The 12,919-nt window shown below is 36.9% G+C and overlaps 1 protein-coding gene across 2 annotated transcripts in view; it reads left to right on the forward strand.

Annotated features, from left to right (window-relative positions):
- Positions 1-12,769: 12,769 nt before the first annotated feature.
- TMPRSS15 (transmembrane serine protease 15) overlaps positions 12,770-12,919 on the forward strand; it is a 142,393-nt gene continuing 142,243 nt past the window's right edge. For both annotated transcript variants that reach the window (XM_019961132.2, XM_019961208.2), the window contains exon 1: positions 12,770-12,914. In XM_019961132.2, the coding sequence (XP_019816691.2) occupies positions 12,770-12,914 (145 nt within the window). The remainder of the gene's footprint in view (positions 12,915-12,919) is intronic.

Below are 12,919 nucleotides of genomic sequence, written 5' to 3' on the forward strand. Positions count from 1 at the left end.
GATTAGGGAGATAGAGTGACTTTCATATAGCAAGGTAAGAAGCTACATGCAGAGCAGGAACAAAGGATGAAGAACTTCAACACACAATTTGCATTACCAAAGGGAAAGTAAATAGGGTTTCACTGTCCTCAGACAAGAGAAGGATAAAAAAGAAGCAGCAGTAAGAATGAAAGGTCAGTGGGAGAGATGAAGGAAAAGATCTTAAGAAAATGTTTGAAAAGACATTGTCTCACATGGATAATTTTTTGGTGAATCTCTGAAAGAAATTCGAGAAACAAAGACTTTTAACATGAAGGGACATAAATCATATACTTTCCTTTGGAAAGCATCATAAAAGTCATAACCTCAGGAAATTTTAGAAATAAGACTGATTTTAAGGTCAATAACTGTTCTCCAGATAATAAAACTGAAGCTCAAAAAGAGGTTTAGTGAAATGCCCCATGTTGCATGATAAGGGTCTATGGCTTTACATAAAGGTGAGCCTACTGTCTACAAGACTAGAGCATTTCCCACAACCTCACACCCCCTTCTTTGAATGGAAAATACACTTTTTAGCAAACTAAGGAATGCAATTTACAATTTAAACAGAATATTTCAGTATGTAAAAACTTAAAGGGATTTCTTTTTTACTATTAGCCTAAATATAGAGGAACCCAACAACTGGTTGAACCCAACAACTGTAAGATGATGTAAGAGGTTACTATAAATTGAAAGGATTTTTATTCTCTTTATTTTCAGTTTTCATGGATGTACCTTTTCGTAAACTAATATTTAGCTGAAAACATGGTCCATAAATGAACTTAGTAATATTGTATCCTCAGACTTTTTCAGAGCCAAGAACTTTTGATATGATATATAAATTAATGTTTAGGTATAGTTTTAGTTGAATAAAATTTTTGCAGTCTTTAGGTCTGAAATTACATTGGATAGACTTTTGGGTAAAGTCTGAAATGAAGTTGAAGCTTAACACATCTTTCTCTAGAATGTAATTAAATGAGTCATAAACTAGTTATAAGCTGAAACTCACCAATGGAAGGGGGCATGGGGTGGTGCAGAAACAAAGCAAACAAACAAACGACAACAGCAATGAACAAAGTTCCCGGCAAAATGTCTGTCCAATAGCAAGAATATTATGAGGCTCAACCTGTCTTTTTCTATTAGTTACCTAACAAACCCTATCCTTCCCACACCCCTTTGGACTGTAGCACACCAGTCTTCTCTGTCCATAGGATTTCCCAAGCAAGAATCCTGGGCTGTCATTTCCCCCTCCAGGAGATCTTTCTGACCCAGGGATCCTGAGTGTTCTGCATTGCAAGAGGATTCTTTGCCACTGTCCATCAGGGGAGCTCCCAGGATTGCTCAAGAGAACTAAAAATAGTTTTAATTTTTTTAATATCTTGCAATCTGTAACTGGTGAACCAAGTAGCAGCAGTGGTAAAGAACCTGCCTTCCAAAACAGGAGATATAAGAGATGTGGGTTTGATCCCTGGGTCAAGGAGATCCCCTGGAGAAGGAGCTGGCAACCCAATCCAGTATTTTTGCCTGGAAAATCCCATGGACAGAGGAGCCTTGTGGGCTATATTCCATGGGGTTGCAAAGAGTCTGACACACTGAAGCAACTTAGCACCCAGCACAGCGATCCCTAGTGACTACTGACTGCCAGGGCATCTCAGTGGAGACAAGTAGAAACCATAGGGCCTTGTAATCTCTCAGCACTATTCACAAATTTGTAGAAAAGAGTATAAAGCACAGTTGTACCTCACACACATTCACAAACAGAATAAACCCCCACATTAGTACAGGGGGAACGTTGCTGTAGGTTGTTTGACAAAATTGCAGGAGAGAAAGAAATATGAATGGTCATAAATATGGAATAGATAGCTTCCTATGAGTTTGTTCTCTATCCTCAAAACCTTCTCCCAACCCCTCAGTTTACAAAAAATAAAAAAAGCATATTGTATAAATTCCTCAAAATGTAGTGCTACAAAGGCATGGAGAATCCACCCACTCTGTGGGAAAACTATGGGAAAGAGTCTAAGCGAACTAAGCAAACCAAATAAAAAGAAATAGCATGGCAGCCACGCAAATATATCTCAGAAGGAAAGAAGCGAGAAGGGAAGAGACTAATTTATAAAACGTTGTCCAAAAATCTGACTCTAGAAGCAGTTTCAACCAAAGGAAAGTCTTCTACAGTTTTGTTGTTGTTATTCAGTTGCTAAATCATGTCCAACTCTTTACAACTGCAGCATGCCAGGTTTCTCTGTCTTTCACTATCTCCTGGAGTTTGCTCAAGTTCATGTCCATTGATTTGATGATGCTATCTAACAATCTCACCCTCTGCTGGCCTCTTCTCTTTTTGCCTTCAATCTTTCCCAGCATCAGGGTCTTTTTTCAATGAGTCAGCTCTATCACATCACGTGGACAAAGTATTGTAGCTTCAGCTTTAGCAACAGATTTTCCAATGAATATTCAGGACTGATTTCCTTCGGGATTGACTGGTTTGATCTCCTTACAGTCCAAGGAACTCTCAAGAGTCTTCTTGAGCACCACAATTTGAAAGCATCAATTCTTCAGTGCTCAAACTTCTACAGTACTACTTATTAAAAAATATGTTAATAAGAAAATAGGTTCAAGATAGTAATAAATCAACAATAAGATAAAAAAACATGCTGCTGCTAAGTCACTTCAGTCGTGTCCGACTCTGTGCAACCCCATAGATGGCAGCCCACTAGGCTTCTCTGTCCCTGGGATTCTCCAGGCAAGAACATTGGAGTGGGTTGCCATTTCCCTCTCCAATGAATGAAAGTGAAACGTGAAAGTGAAGTCGCTCAGTCGTGCCCAACTCTTAGCAACCCCATGGACTGCAGCCCACCAGGCTCCTCTGTCCGTGGGACTCTCCAGGCAAGAGTACTGGAGTGGGTTGCCATAAAACATAGACGTGTTAAAAGAGAAAGATTACTTTAAAAAAAAACTGCAATCTGAATCAATAGCATTATACAAACTATCAATAAATTAGAAACAACAGAACAGAATGCATAGAATTGAACATTGTATATAATTAAAATATATGAGAGACTTACAGATATGGTAATAATTAGGAGAAATTTATAAATATAAAGAAATTACTAAGATAATACAACCAAAATAATTGGGCTCCAACTCCCAGTAAGATATCCAGTAAATTGAACAACACAAAATTTTTTTTATTTTAATAAAAGAAGATTAATTTTTAGATGAAGTGGAAACTGAAAAAGGTATGCAACATTCCAAGAAAATTCAATTCATAATAATCAATGCCAACTTATTTCCTATTGAGACTTAAGCATGAAAAAAGAATTCTCTAGGCAATTAAGCAGATGTAAAGCATGTCATTCAAAAATAAGATATTGAATTAGCTTTAGATGTGTTCTAGTTTTGCTCTGTGTCAAAAAGACAATATTAATCCTCGCCTCCATGCTATTTATTTGTGATTTCATTTTTATTTCAAGATTTTAGATCATTTTCACTATCATTATTCAGAATTCTTTATCAGGTAGATTCCCTATCTCTTCCTCTTTTGTTTGGTTTGGTGGGCAAAACCTTGTTCCTTTACCTGCTGGTTATTCCTCTGTCTCTTCATCTTGTTTATATTGCTGAGTTTGGGGTGGCCTTTCTGTATTCTGGCTGTTTGTGGAGTTCTCTTTATTATGGAGTTTCCTCACTGTGGGTGGGGTTGTATCGGTGGCTTGTCAAGGTTTCTTGGTTAGGGAAGCTTGTGTCAGTGTTCTGGTGGGTGGAGCTGGATTTCTTCTCTCTGAAGTGCAATGAAGTGTCTAATAACGAGTTATGAGATGTCAATGGATTTGGAGTAACTTTGGGCAGCCTGTATATTGAAGCTCCGGGCTGTGTTCCTATATTGCTGGAGAATTTGCGTGGTATGTCTTGCTCCGGAACTTGTTGGCCCTTGGGTGGTGCTTGGTTTCAGTGTAGGTATGGAGGGGTTTGATGAGCTCCTATCGCTTAATGTTCCCTGGAGTCAGGTGTTCTATGATGTTCTCAGGATTTGGACTTAAGCCTCCTGCTTCTGGTTTTCAGTCTTATTTTTACAGTAGTCTCAAGACTTTTTCTTCTATACAGCACCGTTGATAAAACATCTAGGTTAAACATGAAAAGTTTCTCCACAGTGAGGGACACCCAGAGAAGCTGGCAGAGTTACATGGAGAAGAGAAGAGGGAGGTGGGAGTTAGAGGTGACCTGAATGATATGAGGTGGAATCAAAAGAGGAGAGAGCAAGCTAGCCAGTAATCACTCCCTTATGTGCGCTCCGCAGTCTGAACTGCTCAGAGATGTTCATAGAGTTATACAGAGAAGAGAAGAGGAGGAAGGAGACAGAGGTGGCCAGGAGGATAAAAGGGGGGAATGAAAAGGAGAGAGACAGATCCAGCCAGTAATCAGTTCCCTAAGTGTCCTCCACCGTCTGGAATACACAGAGATTCAGAGAGTTGGGTAGAGAAGAGAGGGGGGAGGGAGGAGACAGAGGCGACCTAGTGGAGAGAAAGGTGAGTCCAAAGGGGAACAGAGCAGTCAAGCCAGTAATCTCGCTCCCAAGTAAAAATAGGTACTGAAGATTGGGTTCTTAAAGGTACAAAATTGATAACAAATACCAAAAAGCAAAGATTAATTATTAGAAAAACATTTTCAGAATTCCCAGAAAAAAATAAACTTGTTATTTACCCATGCATATGATCCCCAGAAAAGTATCACTCAAGTATGAAAGAAAGAGGAAGGTTTCTCACATATAAATAAACTCAGGGAATATAAAATCCATCAGCCCTAAAAATAACACATGCACCTGGCAAATCATGATGGGCATCCAATCAAAGATGAATGAAAGGGTAATAAAAGAGAACTAGTTCAATAATTGTTTCCAAAGACTAGTGGAAGAGTATCTACAAGCTTCTGAGGGAAGGATGGTATGGTTCCACACATTCAGTCAAGTTTTTCTTCAAGTGTCAAAACTATAAAAAAAAATTACCTAGTGAACAAATGTCTGTGATTACAGTATCTAAAGATGTTCATTGACAAAAATATTTAAGGACCTAAATCCCATCTTCTTTCACCCCAGAGATATTTATCAAAGTCCTCAGATATTACACAAAGAAAGATTACTCTACCCTTACAACATCTAAAATAAAAAGAGACTCATTAATTAAGTTTTAGAATAATGTGTTAAAATTATATGAAAAGTCAAAAAAAAAAAAAAGAAAAAGAAAAAAGTAAAGAAAACAAATACACCAGCATGGAGACAAGCAAATGTGTATTTCATACAGCTCAGTCGTCTTTGAATCATGTACCATAAAAGTCATCAAAGTGTTAATTTACTGACCACTTTGGATTATTTGAACACATTTTCAGAGAAAAAAAAAATCATCTGTAGAATCACCAAAAGTATTCCTGGTGAGCAATATTGCTCTTCTTATTTTATATTAGCTTTTTTTTAAATTTAATATTCATTCAAGAAATTTTTCCAGTAACAGACCAGTCACAGGAATTTTGCATATTTAAAGGTGAAAGCTATTGGGACTTTCTCACATCTTGTTGAATAATGGAAGAAATGTTTCATTAATGCTCAGGGCCTTAATCTTAAGAAGCTCTTTGTAATTACTACAGCTACTTACACAGTCAGAGCATAAAATCACATTCAGCAAATGAATGGACTATATTATGTAACATGATTCTTAACCCTCCAGTTCTTTTGCTTCAATAATATTAACAAGAGTTTATAGATTCAATTTTCTCAGTTTTTTGTTTGTTTGTTTGTTTTTTTCTTAACCTTTCATTCATTATAGGCTAAAATGGTTGCAGTATCACTCAGGAGTTCAATATTGAACTCTTAAAAGTTCAATATTAGCCCTACTTACTACATTTTTCACTATCTTCAAGTCTCTTCCCACTTCATTTTTCACTTAATTGAAATGTGTCACTCCCATCACTGAAGTGGTCACAATTGTTTTCCTCACTGAAAACTTCATTAAAAATATAAATGATGCTTACTTTTCCAGAGCTATATATTCTCTTCAATAACCATGCCAGATGTTTTTTCCTACTTATTTGTTTCTACTTCATCTAGATCATTTTAGCATATATGGTTACATTTTAATATATGTTTTACTTATCAATATTCAATGATTTGAGTTAAGTAGGGTCAGGTGTTTCTATGACTTCTACATTTCTCAAAGTAAAAAGCCTTAGGCATAAAGACTTTTAAAATTTAGTTGTTATTATATAAGATTAAACTTATTTGTTACTAAATAAGTTGTTATTAAATAAGATGAAACTAATATAACAGAGACGTCAATCATATGCTTCCCCTTTCATTTATATATATATGCTGTGCTTAGTTGCTCAGTAGTATCCAGCTCTTTGCAACCATATGGACTGTAGCTGGTCAGGTTTCTCTGACCATGGGGATTCTCCAGGCAAGAATATTGTGATGGGTTGCCATGCCCTCCCCCTGGAGATCTTCCCAACCCAGGGATCGACTCTGCAAGCAGATTTTTTACCATCAGAGCCACCAGGGAAGCCCAAGAATACATGATTGGGTAGCCTATCCTTTCTCCAGGGGAACTTCCTGACCCAGGAATTAAACTAGGGTTTCCTGCATTGTAGGCAGGTTCTTTACCAGCTGAATTACCTTGGAAGCCCATATATATATATATATATATATATATATATATATATAAACTCTCTCCAGTATTCTTGCCTGAAAAATTCCATGGCCAGAGGTGCCTGGTGAGCTGTAGTTCTTGGGGTCACAAAAAATAAAACATGACTGAGTGTGCACACACACACACGCAGACATACATATATTGTGTGCATACTCAATTGTGTTTGACTCTTTATGGACTGCAGCCCAACAGGTTCCTCTGTCCATGGGATTTTCTCCAGGCAAGAATACTGAAGTGGTGGATGAAACTGGAGCCTATTATACAAAGTGAAGTAAGCCAGAAGGAAAAACATAAATACAGTATACTAACGCATATATATGGAATTTAGAAAGATGGTAACAATAACCTGGTGTACGAGACAGCAAAAGAGACACTGATGTATATAACAGTCTTATGGACTCTGTAGGAGAGGGAGAGGGTGGGAAGATTTGGGAGAGTGACATTGAAACGTGTAGAATATCATGTAAGAAACGAGTTGCCAGTCCAGGTTCGATGCATGATACTGGATGCTTGGGGCTGGTGCACTGGGACGACCCAGAGGGATGGTGTGGGGAAGGAGGAGGGAGGAGGGTTCAGGATGGGGAACACATGTATGCCTTTGGCGGATTCATTTTGATATTTGGCAAAACTAATACAATTATGTAAAGTTTAAAAATAAAATAAAATTTAAAAGTAAAAAAAAAAAAAAAAAAAAAGAATACTGAAGTGGGTTGTCATTTCTTCTTCCACGGGATCTTCCCAACCTAGGGATGGAACCCACATCTCCTGCATTGACAGGCAGATTCTTTACCACTGAGCCACCTGGGAAGACCATACATATTTAGAATAATGCAGAAAACTATTAATTCATGTGTCCCAATCATCTAATTTTGTCAAGTTAACATGGTTCATTAATTTATTTCAAAAATTTTAAGAGAATCAACACAATTCAAATACAGTTGAAGTCCCCTTGGTTGGTATTCCATTCCCACACTATCCAATCCTGTTCTTAGCTAGAAGTAATCATTATATTGAATTTTTAATTTATCATTCATATGTAAACTTTCATTACATGTAACTACATTCCTAAACAAATTATTTTCTTTTTTTTACTTTAAAAAGTTTAACACTGCATATATTCTTCTGCAACTTCTTTCTTGTTTTTTTTTTTTAATTTATTTTATTTTTAAACTTTACATAATTGTATTAGTTTTGCCAAATATCAAAATGAATCCGCCACAGGTATACCTGTGTTCCCCATCCTGAACCCTCCTCCCTCCTCCCTCCCCATACCATCCCTCTGGGTCGTCCCAGTGCACTAGCCCCAAGCATCCAGTATCGTGTATCGAACCTGGACTGGCAACTCGTTTCTTCGGGAGAGGACATCAGGCACCCAGAAAAGCATCCCAACTCTTCGAAAGGAGGTAGTAAAAAATATTAAAGACAAAAAAAAGAGACAAAAGAGGGAGGGACGGAGTTCCGTCCCGGGAAGGGAATCTTAAAAAGAGAGAAGTTTCCAAACACCAGGAAACCTTCTCACTGCTGAATCTGTGCCGAGCTTTGGAAGCACAGAGGGTAACATAACAGGAGAAAAAATAAATAAACAACTAAAACTCGCAGATTCTTTCTTGTTTTTATTGAAATATAATTTGACATACAATGATACATTAGTTCCAGGTGTGCTACATAGTAGCTGACTTCTAGTTCACAGTCTCTAGTCTCATCTCATAAAATGCTTAATATGAGTTCAGTCTTCTTAAATTTGATAAGGCTTGTTTTCTGGTCTAGTATTTGATCTATCCTGGAGAATGTTCCACATCACTTGAAAAGAATATGTATTCAGCAACATTTGAAAGGACGTTCTGTCTGTCTGTCTGTCTGTCTCTCCTTTGGTGGACATGGCTAGATCTTGGGGTTTAACTGGTTTCTTTATGTCAAAAGTTTGTTGGTTATTTCCAAACTGCTACATAGAGCTCTGGTTTGTATACTTATAATGTGTACAATATTTTATCATGTAAAAAGTACAATTCATTTCCCTATTGATGGACACAAGATTTCTCTCTACTTTGTGAGGCTTAAGGTAGTTTCATGATAAATATTGTCATATTGTCTCATTATCTGGATGTGTTAGAGTTTCTCTAGGAGGTATAATTATAAGATGAACTTGGGAGTCAAATTCTACATGTATATTTAGTTTTGATAGATACTACCAAATTGCTCTTCAATATGACTTTAATTTTCTTTCTCACAGTTAATAGTTGCCACTGCTTAGCAATACTAAGGATGTTAAATGTTGCTAGTATATTTGAAGTCAATAATATTTCATTTTTTAATTTTAATTGGAATTCTATAATTATTACTGAAGTTGACCATCTACTAAAATTGACTGCCTATAGACATTTGTGTTTTTGTGTTTTATTTCTTTAAAATTTGTTAGGATTTGTGCTTTTGTTAATTGCCTGGTGTTTGTCTTTTAAATGTTATTTAGCAGAAATTCTCCATGAATTCTTTTTTTTTATTTTATTTTATTTTTAAATTTTACATAATTGTATTAGTTTTGCCAAATATCAAAATGAATCCACCACATGAACTCTTGAAAGTATTTTCTCGGTTGGAAACTGTAAGGGTCCTTCCTACATATGCTCTCATTCATCTCTGCAAACTGAAAGCAATTTTTCATGAATGTTCTGTACACACACAGGGTGAGCTGAAAGTAGGAGAGTTAAAGCCCCAGAAACTACTTTCTGCCAGTGAGCAAGGCTATTTGGTTAATAAACATCCCTGCTTCCTTGCCCATTAATTGGGATAATCCTGAGGACTTTTCTCTCTGTTTCACACAGTCCACAGCAGGATTATGTTCCTGAGCCTACGGTGGTTTCTGGCTTGATTATATAGTTTTATTGCCTTTATTGTTCCCCACTTTTCACTTCCCAACTCTTCTCATGGACTTTGTTTGGATTACCTTCCAAATAAATTTGAGAAACTCACAAAAAAATCTTGGCCTCAGTTCTGTTCTGTTGTAGCCAAATAAAAACATACACAGTAAAAAAATGAAAAAAAAAAAAGAAGCAATCTACTTTGTGTTTTGTTTTTACTTTCATTGTATGTCTTTTGTTTAAAATCCAGTTTGTGTTATTATTGGCTAAATTTATCAATATTCTTCCTAGTTCACATTTTTAATAAAATGACAATTTCTATAGTTTTTGGTTTATTTATCCACCTGGAATTTATTTTTCTTATGATGTGAGATAAAGATCTAACTTTATATCCGTAGAAGAATAACCTGATGACCCAGCATTATTTATGAAAGAGCATTCTTCTTCACATATTAATAAGACTATCTTTTTGACATATGAAATTTCCATATATGAATCAAGTTGCTTGTGAATTCCTTATTCTGTTTCACTGAGATATTTTTTCACTCTTGGCCCAATATCACTCACTCTTTATTATAACTGTGTAATGAGGTTTGTTATCTGAGATGGCAAGTTCTGGGCTTCTCTGGTAGCTTGGGGGATTTCCCTGTGGCTCAGATGGTAAAGAGCTTACCTGCAATGTGGGAGACCTGAGTTTGATCCCTGGGTAGGGAAGATCCCTTGGAGAAGGAAATGGCAACCCACTCTAGTATTTTTGCCAGGAAAATCCCATGGATGGAGGAGCCTGTCAGGCTACAGTCCATAGGATCACAAAGAGTGGGACATGACTGAGCAACTTCACTTTCTTTCTTTCTGGTAGCTCAGCTGGTAAAGAATTCACATGCAATGCAGGAGACTCCAGTTCGATTTTTGAGTTGGGAAGTTCCCCTGGAGAAAGGCTAGGCTATCTACCCCAGTATTCTTGGGCTTCCCTGGTGGCTCAGATAGTAAAGAATACACCTGCAATGCAGGAGACCTGCATTCAATCCCTGAGTTTGGGAGACCCCTGGAGGAGGGCATGGCTACCCACTTCAGCATTCTTGCCTGGAGAATCTATGGACAGAGGAGCCTGGCAGGCTGCAGTCCATGGGGTCGCCAAGAGTCAGACATGGCTGAGCAACTGAGTGCAGCACAGCATGACAAGTTCCATTTTATTTTAGTAATTTTTTCAGTTTCAAGACATATAATTTGTCCTTTTTCACATTAACCTATTCGTCTTCTTTCAGTCTGTCCTTCATATATCAACGTCTTTTTAAAGAAAAGCTATTCTTCCACTCATTTATTTGAACATAATAAGCATAGTCACTTAAAGCATATAATTTGAGGAAAAATTATAATATGAATGCTGATTTCATTTCTGAACATAAGTATATAATTGCTGATTTTCAATTTTCTGTTTAGTATATTATTGCCCTATGTGGAGGATGGTGCATGAACAAATTTTGCTATTTTTCTTCCCTTATATAAAGTAAAAAGAAAATTCTACTCGATTTTTCTGAAAGCAATTGCCAATGCAACAGCTATAATGAAGAAGACAGTCATTTATCTCCATCTTCCTGACTCCCCAAATTCAAGGGGACCCTCTCAGGTCTCCCATTGTATAGGAGTGTCTCACCAGTCGTTAGAATCATCTCCTAGAACATGATAAAGATAAAGCTCTCCCAACTCCATCCATGGTTTCTCTCTTTTCATGTGTATTTTAAAGTGATCAAGAATACGTAGTATGAACTCAGTTAAATAAAAAATATAAATATATTCCATGACATACCTTTATTTATTTATATTCCACTTTTTATTAGCAAGGCTTTCAGAGAGCAACATGTGGTTCTTTTTGTTCAAGAGTAAAGAAGAAACAAATAAGTTATTGCTTATTTGAGCCAATATAATAGGCCACACTTTCAACACATTAACCCTAGACCTAGTACTTCCTTGCCTCTGACCAGTTTTACTTGCCAGAACTAGAGACAAATTGGCTTACTTCAGAACAAGTTTGGTTTTATTTATTAATTTTAATTCTAAATTAATTGTTATTCAAAGTGTGGAAGGCCTCATGATGAAGTGTACTTTTATTATCACAGGACAGTCTTGGTTTTCACGTAACTATCGTCATGAGCGTGGTTATCTCAACCTGTCCTGTCATTATTGTTGGGATACTTAAAATAGTAAAGTTCAAGGCAAGTGAGTAATGTTTTCCCCACCCAGAATACTTCCTTAAAAGAGAAACAAATGCTTAATTCCTCCCACAGCAGTTACTCTTGTTCATTGATAACTACGTGAGGACATGAAAATGTTGGCATGTGATGCCTTGTTTATGTGGACTTTCCTTTAGGTTAGATCAATACTCCCTTACATTGTGGAACTTTAGATGGGTGACATAGTGAAGATCGCAAAATTTGTGATTGTTTCGTGTCTGACTCTTTGTGACCCCCATGGACTGTAGCCCACCAGGCTCCTCTGTCCATGGAATTCTCCAGGCAAGAATACTGGAGTGGATTGCCATTCCCTTCTCCAGGGAATTTTCTGCACCCAGGGGTCAAATCCGGGCCTCCTGCTATATATATATATATATATTGCGAGAGAGAGAGAAAGAAAGTGGGATAGAGGAAGGACGGGAAGACAGGTATAAGTGTTAATATATATATTAGGCTATTTATCTGTGTTTAAAAGTTATCTTTAGAATGTCTAAACCTACATAAAACAGGAAAAATGCTTTAATAATGACCTGAGTCAGAGGGTAGAAGGTTGATCTGTTAGGGACTTACTACAAATATCATGTGTGTGCCCAATGATTAATTTGACTATCATGAATTTCATATTTCTTCTACCAGTTCTCAAAGTGATAAAGTTTCATTTTTGTTTACAACATGCAGTTAACTTCATTCACATTGACACTGACCTGCTTGGGTGATTAACATTTATAACTCTAAACACCTCTGTACTCACTAGTATCTTATTAAAGATTAACTTCTTAAAGATTAAAGCTAGTTAATGTATAGAGACATAATGCTGCCAAAGGGACATACACACTCATATACACTGACTAGTAAGACTAATGTAGATTTGTTGTTTGACAAAACTTTGAAAACTGGAGAGTTTCTGCTCTTCAACTGCTGCAAGCTTCTGTGCTCTTCCAGAGTCCTTAGAGTAGCAAACCTTCAAAAACCAAAAATGGGGTCAAAGCGAAGTGTACCATCAAGGCACCGTTCTCTCACCACCTATGAAGTCATGTTTGCCGTTCTCTTTGTCATATTGGTGGCGCTCTGTGCTGGATTAATTGCCGTGTCCTGGCTGTCAATCCAGGGATCAGTAAAAGGTAAG

Source organism: Bos indicus, chromosome 1 (assembly GCF_029378745.1).
Source record: "Bos indicus isolate NIAB-ARS_2022 breed Sahiwal x Tharparkar chromosome 1, NIAB-ARS_B.indTharparkar_mat_pri_1.0, whole genome shotgun sequence".
Classification (NCBI taxonomy): Eukaryota; Metazoa; Chordata; class Mammalia; order Artiodactyla; family Bovidae; genus Bos; species Bos indicus.